General features: G+C 44.4%; 1 protein-coding gene across 1 annotated transcript in view; it reads left to right on the top strand.

Annotated features, from left to right (window-relative positions):
• UMODL1 (uromodulin like 1) overlaps positions 1-14,487 on the top strand; it is a 633,174-nt gene that overhangs the window by 161,104 nt on the left and 457,583 nt on the right. Inside the window, exon 3 of the mRNA XM_085621215.1 lies at positions 2,912-3,073. Within this exon, the coding sequence (XP_085477341.1) occupies positions 2,912-3,073 (162 nt within the window). The remainder of the gene's footprint in view (positions 1-2,911; positions 3,074-14,487) is intronic.

Genomic DNA, 14,487 nt, shown 5'->3' with positions numbered 1-14,487 from the left:
TTCCCCACCACACATGCCAGAGTTTCTGTGTCTTCAGTAGAGGTGCCATATTTGGGATACCCGCATTTTGGTTTTCTGAAAAAAAAAAAACACAAGCTGGAGCCTGTTTTCAGAAAATGAAAACAATGCTCATCATGCGCAGGGAGTTATCTCTATGTGCACAAGGGCAATTGTACAATGCGTGACATCACCGGGAAAGGAAATATAGTGGTGGTGGTTGTCCCGGTTTTAAGAGGATGAGACAACTGTCACTGACCTGGGAGCCCTATAGCGAATGGGTTGTCAGGTCAAGAGCTTATGCTGGAGGATCCATTGAGAGTCTGCTGGTTTAATGTTAGTCCTTCTTCAGCCCAGGCCCGGTTCTAGAGGGTGGCCCAGACCTACCCCAACATGAGCCTGGCCAACCCAAACATGAGCGTTAGCCCTAACAGTGAATCTGCCAACCATAATAAAAAAATGGACCGATAACTCTGGTGATTTATGATCTTGCTGGAGAGCAATCATTTTGTATGTTGGTAGTTTTCAAATGCAGATAAACTGAATTTAATGCGGACAGCTCAATGGGTTACTGCCTTTGTCACAGAGACGTTCCTCCTTCCTACCTCCTGAACAATCAACACAAAGAGGCCATTTACGTCGTAAAGGGGGTTCAAAGTGGGCAGATTTGCATATCAAAAGAGAGTCGAGGCTTGTGTGAAACCACACAATGCGGTGGACTTAATAGGATACAAAGCGAGGCAGTATAGCCCATCGTGCTAATGCACCTGCTGCTGCTGTGTGAAACATTCAGCTTAGACGACATTCTTACTGGATCAGCTTTGCGGTTCATCCCTCTGAGTTTGAAATGGGCACTGTGATTTCTGGGTGTTATGTACCCACATATGACCTAGTGCTGCATGGTCGCCCCTGAGAATGCCGTGGCGCTAGTCTAAATCCTTCTAAACAGCACTCCCCATTCAAACCAACATCCTTCAAAAGGGGCATTTTAATTTAAAATAAACACAAGATTTACTGCACCACTGTCCCCTACAGGTAAGAACAAACATACAAAAATATACATAAAAACCAATAACTTTTGACTTTTTACAAAGTCATGCAATTGTTAACACATATTAAAAACATCGATTTGTGTTTTTTTACACAGGCACTTTCAGTCCAGAAGTCTATCTACTCGGTGCTTTTCATTGGCATGCTGCACCTATCACTTTACACCCAACAATCCCTTCACAACCAATGGCAGGTCGGAACACTGAATGTGGACATGCGGGGAAGACATACGTTAGGGGCAGTCATGTTCATTCATTGCATGGCCTATGTGCTGGAAGCCTGCACAGCGGGCATGTGTTTTTAAGTGCTTGCTGTGAACGGGTGGCAGACAGGGTCTGGCTGAAGGACAGCCAGAGGGTTCACACTGCAGAAATGCTTATTTTCTTTTCTATGGTGCGCATGTAGTCCGAGTTGAAGTCAGAGCCCTTTAATAAAAGGCACACTAGACGCTGTACATTATGTACATTCAGAGGCGAAACAACTAAATCACGATGCCTCATCAGAAGTAGTAAGTGCTATATAAATAAATTGCCATTCACACGGGACCTCATTACAGAAGTGCTCTCTCAATGAATGAAAGTTGTGAGTGAAGAATTTGGAGACTCGCAGAATGAGGGAGAGTCATGGCCAGAAGAAGCTCGAGATTTAAAACAAGCATCTGCAATTCAATAGGTCTTGCATTTGCTAGAGGTTGAGCTATTGGCATTGTAAATGACGATGCCTTTTATTTATGTGTTGGTTTTTAAAACATAAATAAAAGGCATTGTCATTTACAATGCCAATAGCTTAAACTCTTGCAAATGCGAGACCTGTTGCATTGCAAATGGTTGTTTATTTAATTAGCAGTCGGGTCCTTAGGGAAACTGTGAAACATACTTTAAAGTGCGTGCTAATTATATTTACTTCTATATTCAATGTTTCAAGTTTGGAGGTGATTTTACTAATGTTTTTTACTGGGAATAATGAAAGTGGAACCAGGTGGTGGCTGGTATGGAGCTGTGGACCAAGCTCAGTTGTGCCAGAAGATGCACTGGAAAGGGGTGGTAGAAAAGTGGATAATCAAGCCTGTAAGGGAGTGCGCTGCAGAGTCAGGGGTCAGGTGGCGGTAGTAATGAAGAGGGATTCTCCCTGAAGGCTCGCACAGTCCGAGTAGTTTTACTTGCCTGATACTCCCACCTCGGAAACCTCCTCTTCCCATCAAAGGGACATTACATGGAAAAAAACGCTTTTTGCGAATGATAGCATCTAGAAAGAGATTTGGAAAAGAGTGGAGTTTACTGAACTTTGTAAGACTTAGAAGAGATAAAGGAAGGCCCAGAAGCAGACCTGGCTACACATATATGCGACAAATCAGGCAAAATGTGTAACTTGTGCTGATAAAATCGTAGTGCAAATACAAAGTTTAACAAACTTTTCCCAAGGTTTTAATACAATTAAATGAAGGGTCCGTACACTTCATAAAGTAGGGTAAAAGAGGTCTTAAGTCACTGGTCTAGTAAACTCCGTTGGGTGACCTGAATATTTTGAGGATTTGGAGGAGAGTTGTTGATTTTGTCCAAAGTGGCTCAGTTTTTGGTATCTTGTTTTTTTCTGGGATAATTGGGGCAATCTCGCTGCAACGTGTTTCTAATCCTGCAGATCACACTACCCAGAAGAACGATGTATGGAAGGGAATGAGAGCGCTAACAGCGTTGTATTGTAACTTCTGCGCATGGAGTTTTGGTTAGGACTGTCTCCGAGTCAGCAGTTCCGATGCTTTCTTTCCATTTCCATGTGTAGCTATTCTTGTCATTTTATTCTACCTGTTGTGGTCAACAAGAAAATTTCGCATGATGCGTTAACACATTACGTTCTTTTTCTTTAGCTTTTAACAGGTCCAACGAGTTTACCTCCAGGCCAGGCGTATGTCCAGCAGATGAAATGATGCGATCTAACATCTCGTGCACGATTGATCTGGACTGTCCAGGGCTCCAGAAATGCTGCCAGCACGCGAACAGATCCACCTGCTCCACTCCCAGACCAGAAGGTACGTGACAGCATCCAAGGATGCTCTGCGGTTTGCTGCTGGCGACAGTGCAGATGCGTGAGACCCAAAACCACTGGTCTCCTGGTGCTGTCCTCCTCCACAACAGAAGATTTTGGTTTGGTGGAAATAAAGGTTTTCCATGGACATCAAGAAAGTATTAAGGAGTTCCAGAGTGTAGCTCTCAGCAGATGCAGGGACAGACCACCCATGGTCCTTTTTTGCAAAATGTGAAATAAACAGAAGTAGGGATCATGATGAAATGAGTGACCCTGCAGGATCCAATCAGAAATGAAGGACCACGCTTGTAACAGTAGAAGTGTGCTAAGCAATGCAGCTATTTGATAGCCACGGTGATGCACTGACATTTCTTAACTGAGAGTAGATAGTTGGATGTGAAAAAAAACTGTGAAAATCTTTATTGTTTCATTCAATAAAAACCATACAATATCGAAAATACTTATACCCTCTGTATATTAAAATCTTTAGCAAAAAAATTCTAAAGAAAATTATTTAAAATGATTTAATGCGGAAGTATACAGTATTGCGGACTTTGTGACTAAAACCAAAACGTAAAACTCCTTTTAAAACCTATTTAACCTAGTAAAGCCAACATACATGGTCCAATATATATTTGCCAAGAAACTGGGCTTCGGATGTATTGTTCAGCACTTTCTGCAAGCATTCATGTTTGTTTTAGCATTCGTCTTTAGTGATGCTCTTGTTCACCTGTAGAGGGCGTCTTGGCCTTGCCAGGCAAGGATGATCTCCTTGGCAGTGATTACTCTAGGACAAATTCTGTTGTTAGGGCCTGGAAATGTACTCCTTTGCTTTGGTGCAGAGCTACAATTTTTTAGAAATAACCAATTGTTTGGGAGTGCTGCCAAGGCAAAAACGGCTCCTCGTGTGGGATTCTACTTATCCGTTGAAATATTGCACTTGCACAAATTCCTTAAAACTAGTGCTACTGCACATCTCTTTCCATCTGTTTTCTTTTATGCCTCAATGTGGAAATATGTTTCCACGTGAAGAAAAACCTTTGACTACACCTCCAACAATTTTGGGAGTGTATCCTTTCATTTACCAGCCTAGAAACATATTTACTCCCGCGATTGACACGAGTAAAACATAGAGGGCCCGATTCACAGAATTAACTTAAGACAAAATCCTAAACTTACTACTTTTGGTATTCACAGACTGCACTTACTACTTTTGGTATTCACAGAATGCACTTACTACTTTTGGTATTCACAGAATGGATTTACGACTACTAACTTTACGTCCGCACTCGGGCCGGAAATTCCGGCCGGGAGGCGGAGCTTCTGGGCCAGAGGCGGAGCTTCCGGCCCAGAGGTGGAGATTTTGGCCATGGCTAAATCTCCGCCACTGGCCGGAATTCCCACCTCTGGGCCGGAAGCTCCGCCTCCGGCCCAGAAGCCCCGCCTCCGGCCCGGAAGCCCCGCCTCCGGCCCGAAAGCTCCGCCTCCGGGCCAGAAGCCCCACCTCCGCCCCGAAAGCTCCGCCTCCGGGCCGGAATTTCCGGCCCGAGTGCAGACGTAAAGTTAGTAGTCGTAAATCCATTCTGTGAATACCAAAAGTAGTAAGTGCATTCTGTGAATACAAAAAGTAGTAAGTGCATTCTGTGAATACCAAAAGTAGTAAGTTTAGGATTTTGTCTTAAGTTAATTCTGTGAATCGGGCCCAGACTGTTTCCAGAGCAGAAAAGGGACATGGGGTCGTTTGTGAACACGCGTGAACTAGAGAGTTTCTAGCTAATCAGAACGGCTCCAAACCACAGCAGCCCTTGCTGTTCTTCACTGGGAAAGGGTTTACTGATGTATAATATCACACCTTGATTGGGCAGTATCATGCAAGAAGGAATCCCTTTATGAGTGGAAATATACGTTTGTGAATCTTTAAAGTACCCTGTTATGTCTAAGTTGGAATCAATATACGTGTTGTAGCGTGCACCTCTGTTGCATCACTGATGACACTTGGAATCCCCGAGTGTCATCGGTGATCAGTTGGAGATTTACTGGTGGAGTGCAGCTGTGCGGAGCTGTGTTGCGGTGCTGGCTATAATACCCCTATCACAATAAATATCTTCAATCAACTACGACTCCTGAAGCGTTAATACACAATAAAATTGGCGACCACTTGGAGAGCAAAGAAGAACCTAACTCGCAGAGGTGATTTCCTCGACCTTTCAACAAAAATACATCAATCTGACGAAGCGCTGATGTTGACAAGGAAGTACGGGGATGCCAATCAGAACAAGTACAACGTAGCGTGAGTCCGTGAAATTTGGTGAGTCTAATTTTATACAATAAAAGAAGCCAGCACCGCAACACAGCTCCGCACAGCTGCACTCCACCAGTAAACCTCCAACTGATCACCGATGACACTCGGGGATTCCAAGTGTCATCAGTGATGCAACAGAGGTGCATGCTACAACACGTAGGTTGATTCCAACTTAGACATAACACATCTTCTCCCTTAAAGAATAATAAAGTTAAAATAATATAACATACCCTTGCACCTGTAGGGCAAGCCATCTGCCTGTGTTAGTTGAGTTCAACCTACATGCACACATGCTGGTATAATTCTGTCCAGGTGTCTATCACTGTCTCACAGGTGGGTTGATTATAGATGCCAAGTCTGACAGAATGAGACCCCCCCTTTTGTCTCCCTCCTTTCCTTTTCAGTCACCTTGCCTCCTGACAGTACTTCTATTGATCCCCCTTTTCGATTTTCTTGTTGTCTTTTGGTCCCCTTGGAGCCTCCCTGCCGGTTCTACCTGGTCCGATCCTTTTTCCTTCCCTTTTTCCTTCCCTTTTTCCTTTCTCCCTACCTTACTTAACCCATTTGGACTTGTCTATATTTTCTGCTATGTTATTCTAACTAATGTTATTGTGCAACACTGTTTTTAACTTTGTAACTCGCTGATCCTTATGTAAAGCGCTCTGATACCTCCGGGTCTAGCCAGCAATATATTAAACTCAAATAAATAAATAAATAAATAAATATTGGTCTAACTTAGGTCACTATTAGTAAGGTAAGTTTAAATATATATGAATATATCTACAATTCAAAGTGAGATGCCCCCTTTGCCGAGCCGCCCATGAGGAGTTTGGCTTTCAGGGAACCGAATTCAGGAAGAGAGGTGGTACAGGGTACTTGAACATGTAATGCATGGCTTAGTTGTAAGTATTTGTAGAATTGAGAAGAAGTGAGTTCATAGGAGTTTAAAGCTCCTGAAAATAGTCTAAGTGGGTCCTGGACCATATGTTGCCTAGTTGTGATATGCCGGTGAGGTCTAATTTCTCTAACTCTGTCAGTGCAGACCCCTCCCTCAACCATTGTGCCGTGCTACAAGGGAGTGTGAAGTGTGACATTGGTATTCCACTTAATGTGTCAAAGTGCGGCTCTCCAGGCTGAAAAGACCACCTGAGTCACCTCAAGGATAGCAGCAGAAACTGTGGATCCATATAATATATCCAGAGTCTTAGTGAATCCCAGGGATGTTAATTCCTGCCTGTAGGCAGGGTCGGACCACCCCAATTCAGCCAGTCATTGATCACCAAAAGGTGGGATACTAGGTAGTATTGGTAAAGGCTGGTCATCCCTAGACCGCCATCATATGGAGTGCATTGGCAGTGAGAGAGCGCTAGGCGAGGCCCAGAATTATGCATGAGAAATAATGATGCCAGCCTATCCAGATGGCAAAACCATTAACAAGCAAAGTGTATCGGGAGGATCTGAAAAACACAAAAGAATCTCTGCAACACTGTAATTTTATGTAGAGCGATCCTACCCATCATGTTTAACAGTAGGCATTGCCATTTGTGTAGGCCCTCTTAGATTTCCACACCACGGAACCGAGGTTAAGAGACCAGGTGAGTTCCAGTCTTTACTGTCTCGAGTGAGAGCCAGAAGTCAAAGGAGCTGCAAGCATTGTGGGCTACTCACTTCAGGGTCTGCCAGGAAAAGGAGAACATTGTTGCATAAAGAGTGATTTGCTCCTCATGTCCCCATCCCTCTGCCATCCCTATATCTGAGCATTACCTCAGATGAGGCAAGCGAGTGGCTCAATTGCCAAAGCAAACAGGAGGGGAGACTGGGGACAGGGGACATCCATGTCCACCGAACAGGGAAGGCATCAGAGAGCCCACTGTTGATCTGAATATATGCCATGGGATTTGAGTAAAGTATGTGGACAAACCCTTGGAAATGGGGGCCAAAGCCAGTTCTTATCAAAACGTGTTCCAAGTAAGCCCAGTCCATCATGACCAGAGATTTCTCAAAGTTGATAAGGAGCAATGCTAGGCAGGGTGTGAGCCAATGACTTTGAGCTAGAGCAACGTGGAGAAGTCGAAGGCAGTGCCACGTGCTTCTGGCTGGCATTAAGCCGCACTTATCAGGGTGCACAAGACTGTGGAGGACCTGTTTGAGTCTGTTAGCCAGAATGGTAGCATAAATCTTGACCTCTCCATTAATAAGAGGGATTAGACGGGAGTCGGCACTGGAGGGCGATTGAGGCTATGTCTTCAGAAGAACCACAATAGTGGCTGCGTCTATGTCAGTTGGGAAGGCACCAGCCCTAGTCACCTCTTCATAGAGAGCGAGGAGTCGGGGAAAATGAGATCTAAAAACCTGACGTAGGATTCGGTAAAAATCCAGTCAGGACCGAGGGTCTTCGTAGAAGCCGCAGCCAAAATTGGAAGCTTTGCTGGTAGCACATAATGTACCCATTGAGCAGACTGTGTCCTCATTAGTCTGGAAATAAGTCTGCACATCACCTTCTAAGGCCTGTGCATATGTTTCATCTTGTAGGTACCAGGCATCAAGACGTCACATATGACAAGGCCCATCCGCGGGGTAACCGATGCAGAGAAGAAGAGGATGATCTGATATACCACGTGGAAGGATCTGGATCTGAGACACTCACCACCAGTCTGGAGATGGCATAAAGAGAAGATCTATGCTAAAATGTGTATGTTGGGCTGTGGAGGTGTGGGTGTATTAACGTTGCCAAGGGTTTCACACCCTCCACATCTCGCAAAGTCTGAGAGCCAAAGTCCACTCTGAGAGACGACAGGCTCCAATTCGATGGGTGCCTATAGCGTCTATTTCAGAGGTCGGGACTACATTAAAGTCACCCCCCACCACCACCAGTTCCTCGGAAGGGCCAGTGGTACCTTGGAGAGGTCCCCGAGGAGGTTGTCTAGGGCTGCAGGAGGTGCTTAGGCGCACAGACAATGGTTAACAGTATGCCCCTTGACCGTCCCGGTAAGGGCAAGGAAACGGCCCTGCGGGTCACTTGTTTCTTCAGTGACTGTTATTGGGAAGGAGCGCCGAAGGAGGATTGCCACCCTCGGAGAGTCTCACACGTATCCTGACTGGAAGACCCTATCATAGCCCTGACACACCAGCAACGGACAATGATTCTCCAGGAAAAGAGTCTCTAGTACCATTAGGGCGACGGGAAGGAAGCGATTCGCGGATCTCAGGGTCGCCTTGGACTTCACACAATCCAGCAGACCATTAAGGTTCCAGGATAGCACCAATGTTTGCCCTATGTCTGGATGTGGATAGTGCAGGTGGACGAAAGAGACAGGGCAAGGCCGCCCCCTTGAGGAAGGTCGCCCATGGCTTCCGCCCGGTTTGTACAGCAAGTGACAGTGTACCACGGGCTCGTTGCGTAACTTGCTGCATCATTGTATATCTGAGTGTGGTGTGAAACATTATGTCACATATAAACAACCACCCCCCCACAATGGGGCTTCTCACCAACTCATCCCCCCAATAACCCCTCTCACCATATTTCGACCACAGAAGCTTCTGTCGCCCATAAACTAATAACAAAAGCACAATACATCTTGTGACGAGGAGTGGAGTGGTGGACCCCTCCTTGATGTAGGTTCAAAGGCAGCTTTCAGGCACTGAATTACCTGATAAACGAGATAGAGCATCTGGATGCTGTCAGGAGCCCACGATTGTGCTGATCAGATCATGGGGTTCTGTGACAAGTCAGGGTCTATCTCTTGTGTGTTGGGAGGTGTTGAGGAGTTCTTCCAGAGTCGGCAAGTCCTCTCCACTGGCGGATGAGGTTGAGGATGGAGCCAGCATCTGTGAGGCATTGTCAGGAGGCCACGGTGAAGGTGAACTTGTTCTTTTTGCCCCGTGTCGCTCACAGGAGTGAGTGTGAGGTCTCGGCCCGCCTATGAGTTGTCAAAGAAATGGGTTTTATTTGCGAAGACAACCCTAAGCTGGGCCGGGAATAGAAACCTGTAGGGGAGGTTAAGGGCATGGAGCTTTTGTCTGACTGCCGCATATGACCGGCTTTTGCTGCTGCACCTCCCTGGTATAGTCTGGAAAGATAGGCACTTTTGTCGTATTTGAGGTCTGGACGAGAGCGGGCCTCTGGCTTGATCTCTATCTTTAAAGTTAAGGATGCGGGCACTCATGTGCCTGTGCGCTTCTCTCAGAGGCGAGATAGGTGCCTCGGCCCTGTGTGCCCTCTCAATTGGAAACCAAGGAGACATGAGGTCTGGCGGCATCCAAGATTAAGCAGGCTTCAAGGAATTTCCACAACTTGTAGGCACTCTGTACCTTCTGGTATACCCACAAAATGTAGACTGGCACGCCAGTGGTGATTTTCGCTGTCTTCTGCTTGGCGATTGAGCTCTGTTGTGTGCACGAGGAGTCGGGAGCCTTGGGACTTCAGGGAGGTGACATCATCCTCTACTATGGACAATTGGGTTTCAGCCTCAGTTATCCTAGTCATGGTGATGCGGAGATCCTGACGCAGAAGAGCCATGTCAACATGCACCTTCGTTTCCACAGAGTCTTGGGAGGTGTGGATAGCTTGAAGAATCGTGGCTATGTCGCTTTCATGTGGTTTATCCAAGGTAGTACCTCTGACTTGCCCATGGCTTGTTGTGTATTGATCCATTCAAGTTTGGGAGGCCTTTGGCCTGGTGAGTTTGTCTTTAACCACATTGAAGCAGAGATGAGGCATTTCAATCTAGTGCCAGAAGGAGCCCAGCCTCCTTACAGCAATGACACGGCAGCACAAGCTGCCAGGTCCTGGAGCCAGGTATCACCTAGCAATGCCCTTGCGGCTATGAAGGCTGGAGGGAGGCCTGCTTGTGCAGCGAACCGCTGCACGGGGCCTGGTGGGCCTCAGGGGCCCATGCAACAGTTTATGGGAGTCTCCGTGTGAGGTCGCTAACAGGCGCAGGGAGGTAGGGAGCAAGCCCTCGGAGGGCAGGGATTTCCAAACTGCAATCCCTGTCCCAAGATAACGCAGCACTCACCGGGACTCAGCAGTGCAGCAGCCTGCCTCCCGTGCCGGCCGCCATGCTGAGGGAGAGAGAGGTCGCTGCCACCCAGCCAGTAGATGGGGCTTCGGGTACCCTCGGCAATTAAAATCACCTCAATTCGGTCAGGAGGCACCTCGCCAGGGCTGTGTGGGCCGACTGGGTCCCTGAAGGCTCGTAGAAGGCAGCAGACGACTGAGGGGTTTGGAGCACTCTTAGAGTGTGACCGCCATCTTGACGCTCCAAGCCACACCCTCGGTACAGTAGGTTTATCCAGTGCTATCCACCTAAGTTGGTCAAATGTGTGATTGTTTTCAAAGAAATAGGTGGTCAGTTTTGTCATAGTTTCCTTGCACCGTCCAGTACTTCATTCTCTCATATCATTATTTTAAGTTTTCCTTTAGTCATGCGCACATAAAAAAGAATTGCATTTTGTGTGTTCGGCTCAGTATCTATTAGTGTTTTAATCCTTTATAAGTAGACATCGTAGTCTTTGTTATGTGGCAGACACTGCAAAAAACACAAGGGTAATACCCCTTAACAGGTGGGAGTCCCCATATGGTTAATTCAATTGGACCTACTCTTTCTTGAGGTCTAGTGTGTGTACTAATTTGTTCCTGATGTTACTACTTTACTTGAAAGAGAACATGGGTATTTGTAAGGATAGCTTTTTGGAATCCAAGATGCCCCAATGCCTTTTTAATGGAATTTAATGATGTGCAGTATGTGGGTACACATCAATCTGTCTTTCTTGGGTTGTGTATGGGTTTTGAGTAGTGGATCCCAATTATTATTTCTCACCCGTTTATGAGCTTTTATTATCACAAATAATGGGTAGTTACGTTCCTTCTAATTTTTACTAAGATTGTTTAGCCTCTGTGTCAAAATCCATAATGCATCTTCATCTTTCCCTCAGTCGTGGCCATTTCCTTTCCTCTCCCACTATCCCACCTCTACTGTCCTCCCTGGAAGTGTAGGTGACACTGTCATCTTATCCTGTGTTTAAAAATGTGACTGACAGATCATGCGCAGCATTTTGCGGCAGGCAGATTAACACTCCAAGAACTGTTTTATGATGAGTCAAACCTGTGACAACAGATCTTAGCCCATAGATGAGCACAGAACTAACACACACATTGACCTGTCAGTTTGGCCCACACAGGACCACCAGATTGCCCTAAGCACCAGTCTGACCCTCTTTCTGCTGCCCAGCTTTAGACATCAAGCAGAATTTCCAAAGTGATCCCTCTAGTTCCTGGGTCATTTCCAATCCATCAATTGGTATTTCAGATTCTTAAATTTGTGTGGTACAGTAGGTTTATCCAATTCTACCCCCTAATGGTGATCAATTGTGTCATTGTTTTCCAAAGAATGGGTGGTCAGTTTTGTCATAGTAATCTTCCACCAGACACTACCACATTCCGATATCTTTATTTTCTTTTATTCTGGTAGTCATGCTCACTCTTAAAACTGATTCCATGGACAGATGATCAAGTAAATACAATTTTCTGAATTCCATGTTGTATGTTGGTTTAAAATCCATGTGTATTTTAAACAAATGTCAATAGACTTCATAGTCTTAGTTAGTTGGCAGTTATAGCAGGTACCACAAGGTAGTGTCCCTTAACCGGTGGAAGTTCCGACAGAGTTGGCTCAAGTTAATCCGCTCTTTTGTGAGGTCTAGTGTGTACTAACAAATTCCTGATATTATTAATTTTCTTGAACGAGAACATGTTTTTTGTAAGAATAACCTATTGGAATTCAAGATGTTCCAATGTCTGTTAATCAAGGTAGTAGCCAGAAAAATGCAATACCCCAACTTTAACAAGGTCCTGAATTGCAGTAAGTGAGTGAAGTATGTTGTCACCCTGAGGAAGCTTTAAAATAAAATATCAGATGATGTCTATTATATTTAATAGCCTTTTATATGTCTTACATCCTTCCTTGTAGCTTTCCTTCAATCCTCCATTGATCCATCCTTCGATACTGCCAGATATCCTTCCATCCATCTTTCCTCCCATTCTTCTATTTTACCTTCTGTCCTACATCTTCTTTCCACACTTCTTTTTATCCTTGTATCTTTCCTATCACCCTTCTTTCCGTTTGTTTTTGCTTTCATCTCTGTCTTTCTTTGGATCTTCCTTTTGTGCGTTCACTTTATTTCCCTCTCTTACTTTTTTCTTTGCCAGATTTATAACTTCTCATTTACCCTTCACTGTGCTTAACTTCTCTTGCAAATCTCAGCCCACACCCACAGCTCTGCAACTGTGTAATTTTGGGTTTATTAGCTTTTGAATGAGACCTAGGAGTAAAAGATCAAAGTCATAAATAGTCATAAATAAGATTTAAATGGGCTCAAAGTCAATACCTCACTGCAGCTGGGGAAGAGGGTGGTTGACAACGACCGTTGATGATCTTTTTAACAGAATTCAGTGCTGTGCAGTGTTTAGTTACACATATTAATCTGTCTGCCTTGGGTTTTTTGTGTGTTTAGAGTAGAGCTTTGATTATTATTTTTGCCCCTTTATAGGCTTTTTTGTTTACCACAAACATTGGGTATGCATTTTCCTTCAATATTTTTGCTAAAATTGTTATCCTCGGTGTCAAAATCCACAATGAACCTTCCTCTTTCTCTCAGTCTTGTCCTTCTGTCCCTCTCTTTTCCTCGCCCACTTTTTCACGCCTATTGTCCTGCTAACCAGTGTAGGTGACAGCTTCATCTTATCCTAGGTTCAAAAATTCAATCGCAGATCTCACGAAGATTTTGCAGCAGGCAGATTCACACCCTAATGTTATTTTATGATTATTCAAACTTGTGAAAGCACATGCCAGCCTACACAGTCACAAACTGGCCCACATATTGACCTGTCATACTGGCCCATATGGCACAGCCAGATCGCCCTATAGGTCACTCCAAACCAGTTTGTGCTTCCCATAATTAGACATCTTTCAGAATTCCTAAAGTAATTCTGTGTCACACGCTTTTTCCAGTTCCTTGGCCATATCAGAAGTTGTTTTTGTGGGACGCTGTTATAAATATGCCCTTCTTCCAGTTTTTGTGGTCTTTCAACATGTTTGAATAAAGAATCACTAGCAAAAACCGTTTGCGAAAATTTTAGCAATGATGTTACCACAAAATGCACAATTCTCTTGTGTGCGTGTGGGAAAGAGATTTAGGACTAGACACAAGATTCCTTTAGCCCTGCATTACATGAATGGCACTTTGCCAGGCAGGATGCTTATGATTATGGTCTGGCTTAACAGCGGAGCCAACAGGTTCTCCAGTCCCAAGACACACTACTCAACACAGCTTGTAGGCTTGAAATAATTTTCTGTGTGTAAGAAAGTCTAGGGTCTAGAGAATTGTTGAATCCTTCAATTCCATATTTGAGTGCCATGGAAATTCATGAAAGGAAACTGAGGAAATTGAAAAGAGACACAATTGCTTACAAACTTGATGAAGTATATACTTGGGCTGATATGTACTCACAAAACAAACCCCAACTATTGTTTCTTCAAAAGAAAGTCTAGTAACAGAGGGCGATATATTATCTAATTGCCAACCATTAAACATTTCGACCAAATCTCAAACCAATACTAATTTGTTATCCACAAGTCCAGCAGCCAACAACAGACCCGAACTGATCGACAACAGACCTGAATTGGGCACAGAAAAACAAGGAAAGGTCAAAGATAAAGAAAAAAAAGAAAGGAAACTCTGCAGCCAATAGAGAATTTAGTGATAAATATTTCATCTGTAACCTTAACACCTCAACAAATCACAGTTTTAAATAAAGGAACACCATTCATACCTACATGTAGAACTAATGATTTGGAGTATTAGATCTCACTGTTTAAATTCATGCACAGTTTACATATTTTGCCAGTACTTTGTCATTTGTTTGACACTTTGGTTAAGAATGATCTCAAATGTCTGAACTACAATCACCACTGTGCAGACAATATCTCCAACAAAGATTAGGGCATATTAAGATCATTTTCTAAAAATCAAGAAATTATTATTCAATTGGCTTATATAGGAGGGGCACTAGTATTTATTAAACAAACATATTATGATGCAAAAGTCAATGCTCA

The sequence above is a fragment of the Triturus cristatus genome, chromosome 8, assembly GCF_964204655.1.
Source record: "Triturus cristatus chromosome 8, aTriCri1.1, whole genome shotgun sequence".
Lineage (NCBI taxonomy): Eukaryota > Metazoa > Chordata > Amphibia > Caudata > Salamandridae > Triturus > Triturus cristatus.
The sequence above is the reverse complement of the archived record's forward strand: the minus strand, read 5'-3'. Positions and strand labels throughout refer to the sequence as shown.